Source organism: Empidonax traillii, unplaced genomic scaffold (genome assembly GCF_003031625.1).
Source record: "Empidonax traillii isolate 1590-97213 ecotype Southwest subspecies unplaced genomic scaffold, ASM303162v1 scaffold218:size1087226, whole genome shotgun sequence".
NCBI lineage: Eukaryota > Metazoa > Chordata > Aves > Passeriformes > Tyrannidae > Empidonax > Empidonax traillii.
In genome coordinates, this window is record NW_020955411.1 from 604,414 (window position 1) to 624,862 (window position 20,449).

Consider the following 20,449-nt stretch of genomic DNA (forward strand, 5'->3'; position numbering starts at 1 on the left):
CCAAAAATTTAGTGCCCTCTTCCAAGCTCCAGCAGCCACTTTATCTCGCACACCTTTATCTGCGGGTCTGGGAGCCGGCCTGCTTGCCTTGAAGTACCACTTCAGTGTTCCTGGTCTCTGCTGAATGCCGACGTCTCTGTGCCCAGCGTCGAACCGGCGCTTTGTTCCCTGTGTTCCCAAGCCAGGCCTGGCTCCTCTTGCCAAGCCCCATGGAGTGGAGAGAAACCATTGAAAAGAAGAACTCGGTCAGCATCTCTCAAGTGCTGGTGGCTGGTTGAGAGTCTGGCATCCCCAGCCTGGTGTGTGCCAGTGGCTCCTGCTTGCAGACCCCAGTCCCGGCAGTCAGAAGCAGGCAGAGCTGCCCTGAAAGCTCCGAGATAGATGTTCAACTCTCATTTTTCCCAGCAGGTAAAGGTTATTGTACAGATGTCTCTAGATTAGATCTCTCTGGCAGCATCAGAGCAAATATCCTGCAGAAGAAGAACTGGGATATCTCTAGGCCTTGATGTGCCACTGAAGTCCAGCGAATCTCTGCAGCATGGGTGAGGGCTTTGGAGCAAGGGCTATTTAATGTCCCTCTCACTCGGCTGTGACCTTTGTTATTTATTCAGGGCCCGGCAGGAGCTCAACATTGGTCTCCAGCAACATCTGTCCCTGAATGGCATTCATTAGGTGCTGGAACAGAGTGCATAAGGGGAACTCTGTGCTGTAGAACCTCAAGGTTTTTCCAGTATCACAGTGTCCTAGTTTGGACTTGCTTGTGGCCAAGGTTGCCCTGCTGCACTTTGTTGTACTGGGTGCTGTGCCAACCCTGTGTGTACACCCCTGGTGGTGTGCCATGGGTTGGGCTGTGCTGTTGTTGCTGGAGCTCTGACTCCTGTTGTGATTTCCCCAGCAGATGCAGAAAGCAAATTCCTAGATGTTCTCCTATAACTGTCCCGGTTTGCTGGCCGCATCCAGACCTCTTGCTGTGAGAGCGCTTTGCTGATGTCTGCTGTTCTTGAGGAACAATTGAAGACTTTCCTCCTCCTGCTGTGGCTGCCAAATCTCTTTACGACTCAGCATGAGTTGTAAAGGGATCTCAATTCTGCTTGCCGCAGGGCTGTGATTACCTTGACCTTTGGTGCTTGGCTGTGCTGTGGGTCCTTTGTAGACCAGGGTTGCAATGCAAGCACTACCTTAGGAATGCTGTAAGGATGGTTAGAAGAGATGAGAACATCTCCAGCCTGCAAATTGCCAACACTTGAGGCTGCAATCTGCTTAAGGACCTTGGAAAAGAGTCAGCTTGTATTTGTTGTAGGAAGGGTGCAGGTACCAGGATTTGGCGTAGATGTTCCTGTTGTTGCACTGAAGCTGCTCCTACTGGAGGTCGTGCAGCACCCTGGCAGCACCCTGGCAGCACCCTGGCAGCACCCTGGCAGCACCCTGGCAGCACCCTGGCAGCACCCTGGCAGCACCCTGGCAGCACCCTGGCAGCACCCTGGCAGCTTGTCCCTTAGTGCCCACAAGGGAAGGGATTTCCCTCTAGGCTTCCTGGTTTGCATCCTGGATGTTGCTGCTGGTTGAGGGAGCCAGGCTGGTGGGCCCTTCCTTACTAGTGCCAACCTTCCTCACCTGGTATGAAGAAAAGTTTTTGTGTATGTCACTAAGCAGCATCTCCAGGGATGCTACTTTAAGCACACGCATTCACTTTTTACCATTGTTCCTGAATTGATGCAGGGTTTCAATTTTTGCATGTCCATATAGAGCACTTGCTAGAAGACAGGACATGAAGCTTTTCTGAAGTAGCATTCAGGAGAGGTAATGCCTTAACCCTGCGCGTGCCAAGTGTGGTGTTGTCGGTGCTTGGGGCAGGAGGACTGGGCAAGAGAGCTTACCCCAGTAACTGCGGAGTGCTCATGCAGTTTGCATGCTGCAGAGTAAGGAGTAGGAACGCTTCCAGGGCTGATGCGTTGGGGTGTCCTGCCATCCCTGGTGGGGAACCAGCTGTGGAGCCCTGAGGGGTGACTTGGACTACTCTGAGAGGTGCTCCCTGCCACTACTTGGTGACTTGCATCACCAAAGGATTTCCTTGGTGGGAAGTGCTGATCATACAGCATAGGTAAGTGACTGTAATCGTTCCCAGTGAACAAAACTCTTCTGGTTTTGAATGTTGTACTGGAAGGAAGTAAAGGCTTCTGTCATGTAGAAGTGAGGAGGAGAAAACAGTCAGTGTGACCTTGAGAGACAAGCTAAAAACCTGGTTTTATGAGAGACACATATCTTTCGCTCAAGAGGAAAAGCTGGGTGCAGATGAGAATACCCAGTCTGTGAGTGGTAGGGGACAGATATAAGGCCTGAGGGAAGACAAGGATGTTAATACTCCCCTATGCACAATAGGATTAAGATCAGAGATAAACAAGAAGCCTTAAGATGAGGTGAGCTTACTGATAAACAAAAGAAAAAGGAATAAGAGGTGTAGAACTCCTGCTAAAAATGTGTGCCTGTGCAAAAGGGACAAGATGGCATTTGTTCACTTGAGAAATGGGGGAGGCATGGAAAAATTCAGAGTAAATAAGATCACCAGGGAGATTGGTTCATGTTTCAGCCAAGCCAGGTGTCGTGCACCTGAACAGCTCTCCTTAACAGTGCTTGAAAGCCAAAGTGATATTTGTGCAGTAAAGATCCAGTATGAATAGTCACTCTCACCTAAAAAAGTCAAGTGTGAGAGAGCCAGCCTGGGGTAGGCCCACAGATATTTTGTAGGGACAATGCAAACCATATGCAGATAGTGCAAGTGATAATAATAGACCTGCAGGAGACAACCAAGAAGGCAACCTCTGAGGAACAGCCCTTGTGCTACTGGAATCCATAAACCAGAAGCTGAAAACCACTGGTGTAGAGACATGGTGAAGTCTCCATCCTCGCGTTTGCTAAAAGTCCATTGGGAATTGGTGGAGTTGCTACTGCTGGGGTGTTGGGTGATAAATGAGGAAACCCTGTTTTCTGGGACTTCTCTCAAGCATGTGGCTTCGTTGCCATATGTCCACTGCTCTGCAAATATACAACATGAAGTCCAGCACCTTGTCAGTCTTACCACTCAAATTATTTATTGCATTTGCTGGATCACTGTCAGCATATGCCTACAGGAAACAAGGGAAGCCAAACAGTAAGCAGTATTTCTTTATAAAGTACAAGCTGGCAGACAATCTTGGTTTCTTTCTGAAAGATTTACAGCCCAGGAGCTTGAAGGGAAAGTGACAGGTAGATATATTTGGAACTAAAGTGTTTGATTTGGTGACTCATGAAATCTAACACTCAAAATTTAATCCAAATCACAGTGACTGTGACTCTGCCATGCAGACTGAGAGTGATTGATGTGGAGAACTGTTTGATAGGTTTGAGTTTTTCTCTTGATAGTAGAGGAAAAGATGGGTCCTTACCACGGACTAGGATGGGACACATGGATAGGTCCCCGTGGGACATCACTGGAGGTGTCCACGTGGCATCAAGACTCCATAGGGTAGGCAGACAACATGGGACCGGGAACCTCTCCTTCATGGTACAGAAATGCCGAGTGCCATGGCTGTGTTGGTTCCTTGTAGCCCAGTGGAGGCAGTCAGACCTGCCTTCTGGGCAACAGAGCTAAACAGAGCTAAACAGTGTTTTGTGGGTGCCACTGTTCCACCAAACCTCCCTGGAGGGGAAGGGGACAACTTCAGCCCTACCCTGATGGCCAGACAGGGACAGACACCCTTTTACCAGGAGCACCCAGTCCAAAAGGATTTGAAAATTGAGGCAGGAGGGCAGCAGTGTGCAATGTGGGAGCAAAACACAGAGCTAGAGACACCAAATTGCCCTTAGGCTGAGGACAGATTAGCCAGCTGAGATGAGAAGAGCATGAACCACAGTGCACTAGGGTTTCAAGCCATGGTACAGCCCTTCTTGGCATGGTACATTATGTTCGGGGCACCATATGACTTGAAAGCACTACCAGCAGCTTGGAGGGGGTTCCTGTAAAAAAGGAGCATAAAGAAGACGTAGCTGTTTGGAGCTAAATCCATATCACTTGGCAAGACAGACAGTTTCCAGTGGGCGAAGGCAGCATGAAGGGTTTTGCTGATGTTCAAAGGCAAGGCTTTGCGATTGATTATTCTGGGTGATTTTAAAAGGGATGGAGTTGTGAAATCGATGGTTCCCTGAGCTTTATAAAAGTTAGCGACCAAAAGTAGTTCTTATTAAAAGTCATGAATGAGAAAATAAACTTTCAAGAGATAAGAAGTGTTGCATGGCCTGGTTGAAGGAGGACTGTCAAGATGAAGTTGTGGAAATAAAATGGCTTGGTTTCACCTGAAACTTGAAGGTATGCCTGGTGCTTGGATTCCCCAGCTCATGGATTGTTTTTTCCCAGGGAGGGGAGTTCTTCAAACAAAGGAGCATCTCAGTACTGAGCCGCAGGAAGTAAGCAAGGGTCTCCAAAGTGTGTGTCCCTCAAGGATCACCCTCTTATCAGGTTCAGGATGAAATGTCAGAAGTTCTCTTCCTCCTTTCAGTTAGGAAAACCATGCTTCCTTCTTGTTTTACTCGAGAAGTTTTCTGGGGAGGTCTCTGCATTTAGGAGAAGCTCAAGCCCAGGTTTCTCATGGATCCAAATGCTCCCTGCTGTTACTGTCTATTACCATCCCTGATAGGGACCGTCCCAGCAGAGTCACTTGTGTGGTCTGCAGAGCTTGCAGTTGTGCTGGGAGCAGGACCAGGGTTCCCGAGCAGCGGGATGTACACAACCAGCAGCGCACGGCTGCCGCAAGGCTGTGCTCAGAGCAGCGTGGGGCCGGCTGGCATGACGGTACCTGCCAACACCAGGACTGGGAGCTGATACGCACAAACAAAAGGTGTAGTACCCTTGGCTTGTAGATATTTGAGGCCTGGTGCAAAGCCAGGTGGAAGGACTTCAGACCCAGGGCAAGGGTGCTCTTAGTTTTTGCTTTGAAGGAGCCAAGCCTGCCAGATCAAAGCTTTGGAGGCCTGGTGTCTAGTTGGCTAGCTCATACAGACAGTGAAGTGTGCAGGGAGCTTTGTATGTTGACAGGAGGAGATGGAAAGGAGGCAGAGACATAGGACTTTGGCAGGCCCTCCTCTTTCGTAGTCACACAGGACTGATCCTTATTGTATGCTTGTCAGTGCTTTGCCCAGGCTTGTTGGAAATGCACTGGTAGCACGTTTGCTTCTTCTCTTGGCCTGCAGATGGTGTTCCTCCTTGCTGCACCCATCACATCAGCACTTCTCCAGCCCTCTGCTGCCTGGAAGCCCCATGCCAGGTCTGAAGCATGGCACAGGGCAGTTTTCCCACTGCTGTGCCTGCAGCAAGAGCACTGTTTTCCCCTTTTCTTAACTGCTGTACTCTTAGAAAGGCTTTCAGCTAATTTGCAAGCCCCCTTCTCCCCATCTCTCCAGAGGCTATTCCCTGCTTATTTGCAAAGAGTCAGTCTTCTTGTGGCCTATTTGTGGCTGCAAGCAGCTTGTGCAGAGTTCTGTTGGACTGTGCCACTGAGGGGCAGATAACTGAGGTGGCTGTTTGGGGGTTGAAAAGGCTCCATCAGCCTTGGGTGTCAGCTGCTACATGAGGGTCCCCAAGTGCCCAGTGCAGACAGGTCTGTGCTGCCCTGGCAGGGAGGGGCTCAGGGTGGGACATCCTCTGGGCTCAGATCCCCTGGGTCACAGTATGGGTTACCTGTGGTGCTTGGGAGACCAAGGGGACCCTAGAGGAGTCTGCAAGGTACAGGCCATGACTGCAGCACCCTCTGGTATTGAGAACCAAAATATACCTCACCTCCCTGAATGCTATGCCCCAGAGATTTAGCAAGTTTTGGGTTGCCTTTTTTTTAATCTGGATATCTCTGGTATTGTAGTCTGAGACCTGCTGGTATCCGGTTGCCTCTCTCTGCATCTCCAGCCTGCTGTGAGACTGTCATATTCTGATAAACAAATGGGTCTCTACCAGAGCACAGTCTCACTTTTCTAATTACAGATGGAGTTAGTAACATTTACTGGTGAGAAAACACATGAACGTAGTTTTTGTGCTTACGTCATTCCGGCTGCAAGCACAGGCATATGCTTTATTGATTTATATTTTTCTGCAAGTGTCTCTCGGGTCACCTCCTCACGTCTGGCTGACATCAGTGCTGTGGCTGGAAGAACACAGATAGACACCTGCCCATGTCAGTGCGTCTGTCTGCCAGTGACATGGCTGCCCGGCTTCTGCATCACTCCTATCTGAGTCCCAGCACGGTGCTTTCTCTTTCTTCTTTCTCCTTGGTGCCAGGGGTTTGGCAGAGGACTGGAGTGCTGGGTGTGAGAGGCAGAGACTCCAGGGTGAGCTGGTGAGGAGAATGGGGAATGCTGTATTCAGGGTGGCCTGCAGTGCTGTTTTTATTATGTGCCCTGGCCACACAAAGTTAAGTGTGGAGCAGGCAGCCTCCTCAGCAGGCTGGTCCTCTGCCCTGCAAGAGCCCCTCAGACCTCTGCTGCATGTCACCCTCTGCCCAGACTGCAGGATGACTCCATGAGCATCCTGATGCACACTCTGCAGGCTGAGTCACAGCAGTAAAGGACCAAAGCGTGTAATCCTGGCCTTCCCAGACTCATTCTGCCTTCTTCCCTCTTTCTCTTTGCAATGGATGGATGGGAGTGTGGAGGCTTGCTTGGCTGCTTGGATGGGTGCTCATCCAAGAGGAAAACCCAGTGATTTGTGCTGACCTGCAAGGCAAGGACAGAGGTGAGGAGGAGAGGCCCTGCACTGCTGAGGCCACCAAGCCCTCGAGAGCAGTGGTTCCCAGGGCTTTGTTTGCACAGGGCTGAGCAGGCAGGAGCTGGGGCTGCAGAACCTGGTGGGATGTGCTCTATGTACTTCAGCTAGGAAGCAGGATGCCTCTGCTTCTGATGGGTGTGGTTAAAAACATGGGACAGTGAGGACATGCTGGTCCCATTGTGGATGTAGAGGCTATGGTGCAAGGCAGGGAGAAGGCTTCTCTGGGGACAAGAAGGGACTGGAGTCCAATATTGCTGAATAAGAGCCAAAAATGCCTTTTGGCAAGTTTGTCTTTGCTGTTCATGCTGTTTTGAGGAAGTCAGCATTAAATGTTCAGAGTGCAGGAAGGCAAGACTCGGGCTCACAAGGGACTTAGTTTGATGTCCTGCTATTGCTGCTTCTTTGGCTCCAGTATCTGCTGTGGTGAGAAGCTGCGCTTATGGTCAGGAAAGGGCTTGGAGACCTTGAGATGGTTCCCACTGTCCCAGCCTCGAAGCAGCTTCCCACCAACAATCTGTGCCTTGGCTCTTAATGCTTGGGAACTCTTGCTGATGTTAGCATCTCAGCCCAGGCTGATCCAAGCTTGCCCTGACCTCTACAGCCTTTGAGGGGAAGGACAGATCAGGAAAGGCACCTTTAACCATGCATGTCCCAGGGAACTGTTTGTGTGGTCACAGGGTCTCCCTTACCTGTGTTGGCAGCATGAAGTGTAAGGAAACATGCAGGAGCCTTCCCTAGAAGCAGGCAGTGGGATCTGAGCAGAATGCTTTGCAAAACCATCTCTGCCTTTGGTGGAGGCAGGGAATCAGGTGCGTATTTGGGGAGAGGAGTAGCTGTTGCTTGAGAAATTCCCATCTCCTCTGCACTGAAGAGAGATTTCCTTTTGTAATTGGGAAGTATGCTGCTGTACCACAAGACTGTGCTTGCTGAGAATGCCACCTTTCTTCCCTGCCTGTGCTTTGCCTAAAACACTGCACTTAATATCAGCTGCTCCCAGGACCAGCCCTGCACCTTGCAGGACACATTGCAGCATGCCCTGCCTGGTTGAGGGTGGAGGCAGAGGGTCCCCTGGAGCAAGCATCTGAGACCAAAGGGCAAACCGAGTGCAAGGATGGAGGTATTGCCAGACCCATGGGTTGCACTGTGCCTGGGAAAAGCAGCCAGTCTCCTGCTTAGCTGAAAGGCTCTTGGGAAAGGCCTTTGGTGAAGGATGCTAGGTAAACGCTGTTCATCAGGACTTCAGAGTTGGTTGCCAAAGTATCTTTCTTGGTTGTCTAATTGGTGGTGCAATCACAGAATAACCCTGGCGGGGTCTGACCTAAAGTGATGTGATGGCAGGTCACCTCTAGCCTGTTGCCAGATGTTCTTGCAGCTGAGGGATCTGGAGGAGCAGAAGTGCTCTGAACACTTTCTTTGAGCTTTTCCAGTCTCCATGGGGAGCCCCTTGTGCTTACCAGCCAGATGGAAGGTTGCATACCTAAGGATGATGCTGACTGCTGCTGTGCCACCCGACTAATGGGCTAATGGAAGGGCAGTGTAAGCCTTGGGCATATGCCACATCCTTCCCATCACTGGGTGTTCTGGCTGGGTTGCTGGAGAGGCTAGGAAGGTTTAGCTCCAGTCCACCCTCTAGCCTTCAGGAAAAAATATGTCTTTGGGACCTGCCTCTGTGAAATGTGGCTTAGATTACCCATAGGTTTGCAAAATTTGTCTTCAGCATGTAATAGTTTGTATAAATAATGTCTATGATAGAGTTGTGGGCAATGTGAGCATATGAGCCTGGTTTCTTTTAAGAAAGATGACCAGAAAACGGGGCTATAAAACATGCAGAAACGAGGTAAGCAGTTTGCTGTCTGCAGAGGAAAATCATAGTTCCCTGATCTGTTTCAAGTCTTTCTGTGGTAAAATAATAGGTAGTATTCAGCGAACTTGTGTAACTTGCTTGGATGTTCAGAAAACCTCTGAAATTTCTCCACTCTTAACAGTGGACTGTTAAGAAAACTGTCCACTGGAGGAGATGTAGAGTTCTGGATCAAAACCTGGCTGAAGTCCCAAGAAACAAAGCCAAGGAGTGAATGAGCAATTTCAGTATGACAAGAGCAGAGGGATGTGGTCCTTCGCTATCAATGATCCAGAAGAGGTAATCTGCAGCAGTGTACCCAAAAATGTGCCGATGCCCTGGAGTCATTCAGATTTGTCAAGATGAAGCAACTCCAAAGTGACACCATGTGAAGCGAAATGGTGTGAGAAGATGATAAGCATGCAGCCAGGTGTATTGGAAGGAGTGATTTGCTCTGGAACATGGCTGGCTTCTAATTTACTGCGGCTACTCAGGGCAGCAGGATTGTAGGCTGGTTACAAAGATGCTTTTCCTCATCACGCAAAGATGCCATCAGAGAAGTAAATCATGCTCAGCCGCACGAGGAGTAGCTCATACGGAGAGATGCTGAGAGCATCAGGATGCTGTTCAGGCAGTCAAGGTCATTTCTGTACCCAGGATGTTGTATGCGGTTCTGGACACCTTTCCGTAGGGTTAGAAGAGAGGATATACTGGGGGTATGTGGTGAGAGTGGTTAGAGCCAGAAGACATCTTGTGTCCTGGGAAGGAGAAGGCACTTCGAGTGAGCTTAGTAGGTCTAGAAAAAGCTCATCTAAGCTGTACTTACAGAGGAGTGTAACCATTCATGCTCCAAAATGAGTGACTTTCCTTTGAGTCTTAATCCCATCATTTTTTCCCATCCCTCCCCTGGAGCTTCCAAGTCTCTAGTTAATTCAGACAAGGTGAATTATCCTCTCTAGCTTCCCAGTTTGTTCTTGGTTTTTTTTCTCCTGCTTTTCCGCTCTCTTGTTTTGCTCTTGGCAGCCCTGCTCCAGCTCTGTACCTGTGAATTATCTCTTAACAGGCTGCTTTGTGGCTTTTCCAGTTTGGCTGCCCCCCTCTCAATGCCTGTACCTAGCTGGGCTTTTGCTCCTCAGTCTGCCCTTTGTCATCTGTGCTTCAGCTGGTTTGCAGCTGTGCATCCATACCAGCTGAGCTGGGAGGGATCACTTTGAAGCCAAGCTCTCTAGGTCACCGCAGCAAATAGTTTTGTGGTCATTATCCAGCTAGCATTGTGCTGTGATGCTGATAAATCTCTGCAGCCAGGCAGGAGATTGCCAGGATATACCTCTCTGCCCTGTGTGATTGCATCAGAGGATGGAAAGAAACAAAGCAGGGGGTGTGACCAGCCCCTGATGGGTATCCTGGGACCTTGAGGCTGAGGCCCTCAGTAAGCACAGGGTGAATGATTCAGCCTAATAAGCTAATGGCTTTATGCAGCCAGGCGAAGGAAATTGTGGGATCATGATGCAGCAGCTGTCCCACAGCAGTTTGTTTCCATCATTTAGACGTGACTTCATGATCCCACCACCCCACCCTTTCATTCTTTCTTGTACCTAAATATTCTCGCTGCTGAGGAGTTGGAGCTGGGAGACTGTGTTCTCAGGAAGAAGAGTAGTCTTTGGGGAAAGAGGTGCAACTGTATGGCGTGGGACCACAGCTGCTGAAGAACTTGGGTTCTTCTAGTGCTCCCAAACTCATCAGGCTTCTCCAGGTGACCTTGTCCTTGGACACTGGTCCCAGGAAAATCCTATAGCGCAGGGAAGACTGAGCTAGTGGGCAAGGTTGACTCCTAATTCCAGTAGGGCTACATTGTCATCCAGCTGGCACTGAACGGTGCATCTAACCAGCTCTTTCTCTCCTTTCCCCAGGGAAGACGATGAAGCTGTAGAGATGCTTCCCTACGTCATTGCCACCCTGGGCTCAACAGGGGCCACCTGCAAAGCCTCCACATGCAACAACAACAACAGCACCAAGGACTATTGTTACAGTGCACGCATCCGCAGCACTGTCCTGCAGGGACTGCCCTTCGGCGGGGTGCCCACCGTCCTAGCCCTTGACTTTATGTGCTTTCTTGTAAGTCTGCCTGCTGTTGCTTCAGCAGCTTCTCCCCTAATTAACCGAGAACTGATGACTGTGGTCAGAGGGTTAGAATTGAGGGCCCCAAATGCCATCTCTGACTTTGCTGCTGGATAACTTTCTGGCCCTGATCATGTCCCCTAGCCACTGTGGGCTTAGCCACTACTGACATAACTCCAATGCCACCACACTGAGCCTCATGGAAGGGTGTTGCAGACCTAAGGAAGTGGGCCAGTCCTGCACCCCAAAACTCCCACTTATGGTATCAAATCCCTGCAGCTTTACCACCCAAAGGCTTTGCTTGTTCCTCCTTAGAAATTATGGGACCAAAGATGCTGTAGCCATAATTTCAACTCCTAAGGACCACAGGGCCTTTTGATCCTGTGAGGCTACCTTAGTTACTGTGTGTTGCATCCTGTACCTTTGCCTCCTACAACATCCAGATAGTCTGACTTAACAGTCCTGGGGAACTTGTGCTGTCCTGCGGTCTCAGTGTGCTGTTAGCTGAGGACTCTGTCCCCTCCCTATTCCCGTGGCTCTGCATGCAGAGGACAAGGACAGAGTTGGACAGTGCCTTTTCTCACAACTTCTCTTCTGGTCTCTTCCAGGTACTGTTGTTTGTCTTTTCAATTTTGCGTAAAGTTGCTTGGGACTATGGACGCCTGGCCCTGGTGACTGATGCTGACAGGTATGCGTGGGAAAGGGACAGGGAAATAAGGTATGAGTGGTACCCTTCTTTTCCATGAGGCAGAAGAGGTAAATCCCACTGTGTGTGCCTGTTCAGCTGAGGAGGAACGGCAGACGTGCCAGTTGCATCCCCTGAGTTCCTGGAACAGGAAAAAATTCCCTGCTTACTGGCTTTTTTTCTTACAGCATCCTTTTCCCAACACGTGGAGTGGTCCCCACTGACTCCATATCACCTATGTCCTTACGGTGACAGAAGTGTGCAGGGCCCCTTACAGAAGAACAGCAGATGGAAGGAGGATAGAGGAACAAGAGGTCACAGGAAGGGTGAAGGCTGCCACAGCAAAGGCTTTGTTAAGCCTCTGAAGGTGTCTTTGTGGCTCTGCTGGATGCAGTTCTTGTTAAGAGCACTTGAAAGTGGTACGCTGCGTTTCCAGGTGCAGTATTGCTGTGCTGACGTGAGTTTAGCTCGCATCCCAAGTGCTGAGGAACGGGTTTGGATGTGGATCCTTCCCGCCTGGTGCATTTGTGGGCTCCAGTGTCTGTCAGCAAAAGCCAGGGCCCATTGTGGATGGCAGCTCCACAGCAGAGTGAGTTGCAGTTCTAGTCTTTGCTGTCAGCAGCAGGAAGGACAGTGAGTATTTTTTTCCAGTGCAGAAACAAGGAACTTTCCTTGATTGAACTAGAGGGGTTGTGCATGTAGTCCAGCTTTCTCCAGGGGAGAGATTTTCTGTGCCTGGAGTGCTTTGTGACATGCTGGAGGCCAAGTGTGGCTTCTGAAGGCTGGCTGTGGTAGGTTTTCCTTCAGCTTGATCAGCTCCGTGAACTCATTACGCCCAAAGGCTCGGATGGGGCTGAGCTCTAGCCACTTTGGTTCTTTTGGCAGTACAAGTTCAAGTGAGCCGCTCTTGAGCGCTCCCTGCACAACAGTGGGAAGAGTAGGAATTATTTTCTTCCAGCATTGAACCAGGAACTCTCCTGCTTTAGATAACTGGTCCTTGATAGGGTTAGTTAAGCAGCTGTGTCCCTGTGGCTCCTCTGTCCTTCCTTTCCTGGCCTGGTTGGGGAAATCAGCCTTGCAGAGGCAGTGCGGGGAAAACGAGGAGAAAGTGGATAGCCCTGTAAGACCTCACTGGGGAGAGGGCAGCAGTTTCTCGGGGTTAAGCAATCTGGACCCAGGTGCTGACTGGTAGCTAAAGGGGCTGCACAACTCTGACCTCCATTGAGGAGAGAGGGCTGGACTTTCTTGGAGGCAGTGCTTGAGCACCGTGGGTGTAAGGGAATGGGAGCAGTGGCTGTAGGCAGAAAGGCACAGGGTGCCAGCTGTTTAAAGAGGGAGAGGCGGTAAGCACAGGGGGAGGGACAGCATGATAATGGTAAAGGCTATGGATCAAAAGGACCAGAATCCCAGGGAGAAGCCCCTGCTGCTTGGCCTATCCATGGAGTAGGATGAGAATTCTGGGAGAGCGGGATCCAAGTGTGTTGGTTGCCTGGATGGGAAGGAGACATGGAAGGGGAACTCAGATGGCAGCCAGACAGTCTCTCCTACCTGGTCCCACCCCTCATGAGCTTCCTGCGATGTCCATGGTGTGGAGCCAGGCCACCTTCCCAGTGAAGCCAGCTTCCCCTTAGCTGGCAGCAAAGCAGAATGGCCCTGGGCCAGTGGGGACTGGATCCAGAGGTGTTGCTGAGCTCTGGAAGGAGGAGCTTTTCCACCCTTACCACTGGCAGGTTTCTCTTCTTCAGGATGGTATGAAGCCATGTTGGGTGCATAGCTCCCTATGAAAGAGGAGACCCAGCACCTACTCCCATGGTTGTAACCTCTCCCTTTCTGTTTCTGTGCCCCCAGGCGCCGACGCTGGGAGACGGAAAGAGAGGAGCGGGAATAGTATGTTGTTTTCTCAGGGTCTCATTTCTTCTCTCTTTCTTGCTCACAACCTCTCTCTTTCCTTTTCTCTTGCAGTTTTCTGTCTTGCTTCTGAACTAATCTAAATGGCTGGGAGTTTGGGCATGGATTTGTGCCTCTCGGTGGATTTGTGCTTTTCTCTTTTCCTCCCCTTTGTGTCATCCACTACCACAGCTGAATGCACCCTGGTTTCCCCCTGGTAGCCCTTAAATGCTCCTTGGGGGCAGCAATGCCAACGAGGTCCAGACCTGGGCAGAGGGTGCCATATCACACACCCTGCTATATCTGCCTGTGTCCAGATATCCTGCCTTATGATGGAAGGAAAGAAGCCTGATTGCCTGAGCCCACAGCACGCTCAGGTCACCCAGGTGCAGGGGAGGCTCCTTTGCCTGGTCCCTCTTGTGCCACGAGGGGCTGCCACCATGCCCAGATGCAAGGGTAGCGGGGTACACAGAGAGGATCTAGCAAGACTTGTGTGTCTTGTCTTTTTACCCCATGAGGCTTCTGGGACCAGGGCAATTGTTGGCCCTTGTCCCCTGCCACCTACCCCTATGTCCAGCAAGGCAGCACCTTTGATTTTCTCTCTTCCCCTGCAGAAGAAACTTCCTGAGAGCATCCTTCAGCACCTTGTCCCATCATTATCCATTAAGCCCTGTCATGTCCCTCCCTGCTTTTGTCTCTTTCTTGCTGCTTTTATGACTGAGAAAAGAGCATTGTCCATGCCATGCTGACTGGCTGGATGGTATATGCTGCAGAGGAAGTGATCAGCTGGCAGTGCAGAGCCTGCAGTGGTTGATCCAACCATGCTGGTTTGTGTCTGAGGCCAGGGCAGCAAGCTGCAGCCTCACTTCTCACTTGCAAAGCCTCACCACTTGCAAAGCAGAGGACTGCTACTGCCTTAAGAGGATACAAGAATGCTCTTATTTTTGTAGGTGCTCCTTGCCCTGAGAGCAGAGCAATGGAAGTTGTGAAAACAGAACCGATGGTAGCTGTGGTACATGGCACAGAGGGGACATCTCGCTCATGCTTGAGTGCTTAACTTAGTGGTTGGCCCTGCTTCAGGTGTGTGTGGCAACTTTTTACTGCTAACACATTGTGAGGGGAGTAAGGTAGAGCCATTATGCATTGAGGCCTTTCGGGGGCCCACTTCATTTACCATCATGAATGCTTGTATCTCACTAGGGGATTGCTTCTTCCTGGTCCTCTTCTTCATCTGAGCTTGGTGGAACAATCTGCTGACACACACACACCATACATACCACCCCCAAACCTATTGCTTGAGCTAGGACAGTGTTGGTAGCCAGAAGCTTTCAAAAACCTGTGGAGCTCGGTGAGGAAGCCTCATTCTGGCTGTGCTCCTCCCCAGCTGATGGCACCTTCCCATCCCAGCTGTCCTCCACTGGGGTGCAGTGACAGGTGGTTAGGAACACACATATGTCACCTGATGCTCCCAGGCCTCGAATATACAACATCACTCTTTGTGGGGAAGGGCATCCTCCTCAGATGTTCCCTTTTCATGAGAACCAGCAAGTACCCTTGTCCTGCCACTTGCCAGAGCTTGCAATAGCCATCGACAGTCTTAATCGGTGACTCAGTCTGCACTGGGAGGTTGTAGCAAGCTACCTGCACCTCTGTGTGTGAGGGAAGCGATCACAGAGCCCTGAGGGGCTTGCCACCCATGCAGCCACCTTCAGCCTCACACTGCAGCAAACCCTTTCCGTGGCATGCCTGGTCTCCCCTCTCAGAGCCTGTGATTCCCTTGGTCTGAGGCTGTTCATGCCTCAGACCCTGTCCTTCTCCTTCCCTGGGCAAGGCCTGCACCAAACTCAGGACGTCGTGCAGGGTCACACTTTAATCTTGGGCAGTCTTGTTTCCATCCACTTGCTTTAAAAAGTCTCCATGCAGATGCAGGAGCTCCCTCTTCAGCGGTCCATCCTTGGCAAGGTTCGGCATCCTGTGTCTCCTCAGCACTGCAAGTCATCACGATTATTGTCTCAGCATCCCCTTGCACAGAGCTAAATTATACTGGTCATCTGATAACTTTGCACTCCTCTCAGTTGTTCCCTCCAGTGCTGCTTCTGCTCTGCCCTCTACTTTTTCAATACTGAGAAGCCAAAAGCACACAGTGTCATCTTGCTGGGCTCTCCTCAGGGCTGTGCACAGCAGCAGTTCACCCTCACTCCATGTGCCCAGCTGCAAGGCCTCTGATTTTAGAGTGCTGAAGATCTGAGAGCTGGGTTGAAGCTCGTGCTGTCCCTCCAGAAGAGCAGGGTGTTGGGCTCCACAGTGGCAAGGCTGCACACCGCTGTCTAATCTGCACTGCTGTAGTCCCCTGACCTTCAGCTAATCTCCTTTCCCCTCTCTCTGTTACTTCCAGCTAGGGGCTCAGCAGGTGCTGCTCTGCTTTGAGGGAGGCCACGTGTCTCATCCTCTTTCCTTCAGCAGGTTCACAAGGGCTTGTTCTCCTTCCCATAGTATCATCTATCTCCTATCTTGTCTCTCAGCAGCTGCTTCTCAGTGTTCTTGTCCATCTGATCCTCCTTGACTTGTACTGATTACAGGGAGACCGTGTTTTCATTTGCCTTTTTGCTTTGTTTCTAGCCTTCAGGTCAGCCATATCTCTTCTGGCACCTCTGAGGTCCCAGCCTGCTGTTGTCATCTTGCGAGTGCTATTTAATTTAGGTCTCTGGACTATTTTCTTGCCTCCTTTGCCAGCTTCCCTCTGTCTCCATTTGTAGCGGGGGCTACTGTCTGTGTTGGATGCTTCTGCTGCAGGTTCTTCATCTAGGTCTCTGCCTGTGCCCAGAGTAAAGTGGTCTTTAAAAGGGATATTCACCTCTTTTGCTTTCCTGTCCTTTAGCATGCAGGCATTCACTTCTAGCTGTCTACTCCTACTCAAGGGATTTCCAGGCAGGAGGCTCAGCTGAAGCTGTGGAGCGGGTTGTGCTGAGCATGGCTCCAGGCAGCTGCAGCTTCTTCCTCCTGCACTGAAGCACTAAGGGTGAGGAGGACTGGTGTAGCAGGATGCAGCCCACCAGACTCTCACCCTTCCTCTTCCTGAAGGCAAGTGAGGCTCTTCAGGACAGGAGCTGCTGCCAGTGCCTCTCTGACCATGCTAGAGCCAGAGGGGCTGCAGCACCCTCTGGTTCTCACCTGCTCTCCTTTGTCTAAACCCTGTGCTAAGCAGACCTCATCTCTCTTCTGTGACACCCTCTGCCAGCTTCGCCTCGCAGGGGCTGCCACATAACATGGGTGCCTCTCAGAAGGTGCTGAACAAATAGATCCATGGCCAAGCCCATGGCATTTGTCAGACTCAGCATACCGTCTGAGGAGGGGTCTCTGTTTACTGATACTTCTGCTCTCTGATTTTGCCTCTCTTCATCTCACCTGGTGCAAACTGATCTGAATTAACCTCTCGTCTCCTGGGTGCGCTCTTGGTTCCTGGCCAGGCTACCTCTTCGCATCTTCTAACTTTCTCCCTCACCTCCCACTTGTCATTTTAGCGTAGCCTCCGCCCTGCATTCTGACAACCATGACCGCTACGAGCGCCTCACCTCCGTCTCCAGCTCTGTGGAATTCGACCAGAGGGACAATGTGAGTAGCAGCAAGAGTCAAGACGCTTTACCTTTGAGTGGCCAGGAGCCCACAGCTTGGCTGAACAAAGGGCTCTTCAGAAGAAACACTTTTTGCCCATTCTTGGGCCTTAAGTCCCACACCTTGTAGTGTGTGTGTGTGGGGGGGTGCAGCTCAAGGCTACGTAACTATGCAGCATCTAGATGTTTGCTTAAATAAATAGGCTGTACATCCCTCTGACTTAACAGACATCTGTCCAGCCTATAAGGTCAGCATTATGAACAATACTTACTTGCCAGCTTTTCCTCACACTGCAGTCTACCTCTACTGTGGTTTTTCCTCACTAAAGGGGAGGCACAGTTCAGTAGGGTAACAGGGGTGTGATGGATGGGGGGGTAAAGCTCCCCTAGGTGTCCATTGAGGAGCACTGCCTTGGCCCAGCCTGCCTTCCCAGTCTCTGCAGAGCTTCTCTTGTCCAGGATGATGGCTAAAGTACCTGTATGGTAAATTTTCTGGGTGTCCCTAGGCAGTGAAGAGCTCCCATGTTAACCAGGAGCATATGGGTTGCCTGGGATGTTGAGCTGCCAGTTGGTAGGGAACAGCCACATGGCATAGTCCAACCTGTACTGTGCTCCGCGGAGTAGCACTGTCACTTCCCTCACCTTGGCCCATCTGTGGCTCTGCACATCTGTGTGCTCATGGTCTGTCCCCTTGAGCCAAGTCAGTGGAGGTGCAAGGACACCAGCCTAGTCCCCAGAGCCTTTGAAGGAGGACCTGGGATAAGGGAACACAGAGTGATATGAGACTGTCCTGTCTTCTTTCTGCACAGGGTTTCTGCTCCTGGCTGACAGCCATCTTCAGGATAAAGTAAGTGCCCCAGGACCTTCCTGAGGGACTCACATGGGGAAGGAGGGGCATTGTGGGGTTGTTGGGTTGCCCAATGCAGTACAGCTGCGTGAAGTCACTGCCCTTCCTGCTGCCCCCTCTCTGAAGAGGACAAGCAAAGATGGGGCTAGATGAGGAGTCTTAAAGGCAAAATAAGGTCACACAGTGAATGACAGAAGAGCACCCCGTCCAGGGCTCCTCCACTTCAGTCCTAGCTCAGAAACACTGTTCACTGCTCTGCAGAGATTCTCCTCTCCCTGGGACTCCTGCTAGGGGCACTGCTCTCTGGGGAGTGGCTATGAGGAGGGGACAGGAGAATGCAGGGAGATGCCCTCAGCATGATGAAGCTCAGAAATAGTCTCCTAAGCACTTACTGGCTTCAGATTGCTGTGGGATAGCATCAGCCATCTTATATCTTAGCAGAGAAGACAAGGCCCACCTCAGGGTATAAGGTGGGGTTTGTGTGTGTCCAGCTACCTGTCCTGGGGGACAGAGGGCAGGACCATGGGGAGTGGGGCTGAGTAAGCATTGCACAGGCAGGTTTCTGCACAGGCTGGTTCAAGGCTTAGTGCTGGACTCCCTACCCTGGAGCCTAGTTACAGCTCTATAAGGCAGAACCAGGGGTGCTGCGTGGGCTTAAATCGGGAGGGGAGCAGTCCTTTTCCCTAGCACTTAGGGGAATGTAGAAAAGTGCTTGACAGCCTCTCTCTCCTTGGCAGGGATGACGAGATCCGGGACAAATGTGGAGTTGATGCAGTGCACTACCTGTCCTTCCAGAGGCACATCATCGGGCTGCTGGTGGTCGTGGGTGTGCTCTCCGTGGGCATTGTGTTACCTGTCAACTTCTCAGGGGACCTGCTAGGTGAGAGCAAAAAGCCTTTGGCTTGGCTGGGGGAACTGCTTTCAACACCGTGTTCCAGACTGTGGGGTAGCAGTGGAGGGCAGGATAGGACTAACACAGACAAACTGTGACTGCTGCCTCACTTTGAGTATAGGGCAACCACAGGGTCATCCTGGGCAGCTTTGGTTTTGAGGTATTCTGCAGGTGAGATTACTGCCATGGCTCACCCCAGTGGTGCTCTGTGCCATTCTGTATAACTGAATGTGCTTGTGTCTGCCTCTTTCTCCCTAGAAAACAACGCCTACAGCTTTGGGAGGACAACTATTGCTAACCTGAATTCTAGGTATGTATACGCAGGGGTAGGATAGATAACTGAGGCCATCAAGGGGTGTTTTGTAAAGGTTCTCTTGCTGCAGAGTCTCGCCTCCTTGAAGGCTGCGTTTCTGCCCTTGCTGTGAGGCTGCTGTCCCTGCTCCAATTTCTAGGCTGAGCTCCTGGAATTTGGTTGTAAGGCATGTGTGTGCTCGTGGCTCCTGTGCCTTCAGGGCCTGACCAGCCACACGCAAACTTGTAGTGGCAACCTTGCATTGACCTTTGTGGTCTCCCTTGTAACAGGAATCACCTGCTGTGGTTGCACACCATCTTTGCCTTCCTATACCTGCTGCTGACAGTGCTCAGCATGCGCCGGCACACCTCCAAGATGCGCTACAAAGAGGATGACTTGGTGAGCGGGGTCTGGCCACTCTCCCAGGCACATTTTCCTATGTCCTCTGGTCAAGTCAGGTAGCCTTGGAGAGAGTGCTGAGCACCTCACTTCCCACAGTAATTTGGGACTGTCATGTTTTGGCTGTTCTTTTATTCTGCCTGGCCAAAGGCAGATTGCCTCTGGAGAAGCAGCTCTGACTGCTTGTGGGGAAACATGAGAGGCCTGCACTGGGTAAATATATGGAAGGACCCCGTTCTTTCTCAGGACTGCTGCAGTGGCTTTTGCCTTCATTTCTTAAGGGTAGCCCTGTTTCTGTTCAGGCAGCTTCAGTATAAGTCCCTAGCCTGACAATCTGCAGTGCACCAGGATACAGGATGACTACAGCTAGGGAAGCATAGAAGAGGGGGAGTCCTGATTGCCAGAAGTGATGGGACTGCCCTTTTTCATCACTGACTCAAGTCTTGGGAGGGGATTTGCTGCAATCTGATCCTTTATACCATCCACACCTACGTGCCTCCTTCCTTTCTTTTTTTCTTTTCTTTCTTTTCCTTCCTTTCTTTCTTCCAGGTTAAGCGAACTCTCTTCATCAATGGGATCTCAAAATATGCTGAGCCAGAGAAGATCAAGAAGCATTTTGAGTGAGTTTCACTGTGTCCCTAAAGACTGCTCCATAACAGGGAGTAGAGTAGTGCTAGTGTTACCTGGATTAGCAATAATACAGAGCACTAGGCAAACTTGGTGAATGCCTTTATTTTGCGCCTCTTGCTTTCATTTTTCTGCTAACTTTTTATCTGAATGTGCAGTATCCTTGGTTTTGTGCCTTGGGATATGCCCAGCTATCTCTTGCAGATTCATAGGGGGTCAGTGTGGTAAGCAGCGGACAGGGCATGTCCTGAGATGTAGCCAAGATCAGAGATGAGATACAGGCAGGAGGCGCTCAAACAGTTCCTATGGGATGTTGTGCCGCTGCCCTGATCACAGTCCCTGTAGAAGGTATATAATTTTAACAAAAAATTTAAGTTCCTCTTCTGTCAGAATCTCAGTGAAATCTCAGAGCCATGTTTAGAAGCACCATGGGTAGAAGAGAAATGCCTTTAACCTTTGTGAAC

The 20,449-nt window shown here is 50.8% G+C and overlaps 1 protein-coding gene across 2 annotated transcripts in view; it reads left to right on the top strand.

The window, feature by feature from the left end:
- TMEM63B (transmembrane protein 63B) overlaps positions 1–20,449 on the top strand; it is a 47,601-nt gene that overhangs the window by 17,913 nt on the left and 9,239 nt on the right. Inside the window, exons 2-10 of one of the 2 annotated variants that reach the window (XM_027887665.1) lie at positions 10,538–10,742; positions 11,354–11,433; positions 13,279–13,317; positions 16,839–16,929; positions 17,738–17,775; positions 18,513–18,655; positions 18,926–18,977; positions 19,250–19,358; positions 19,908–19,978. In XM_027887665.1, coding sequence (XP_027743466.1) covers positions 10,560–10,742; positions 11,354–11,433; positions 13,279–13,317; positions 16,839–16,929; positions 17,738–17,775; positions 18,513–18,655; positions 18,926–18,977; positions 19,250–19,358; positions 19,908–19,978 — 806 coding nt within the window. In that variant the 5' untranslated portion in view covers positions 10,538–10,559. The remainder of the gene's footprint in view (positions 1–10,537; positions 10,743–11,353; positions 11,434–13,278; positions 13,318–16,838; positions 16,930–17,737; positions 17,776–18,512; positions 18,656–18,925; positions 18,978–19,249; positions 19,359–19,907; positions 19,979–20,449) is intronic. The other variant, XM_027887666.1, reaches the window with a different exon arrangement.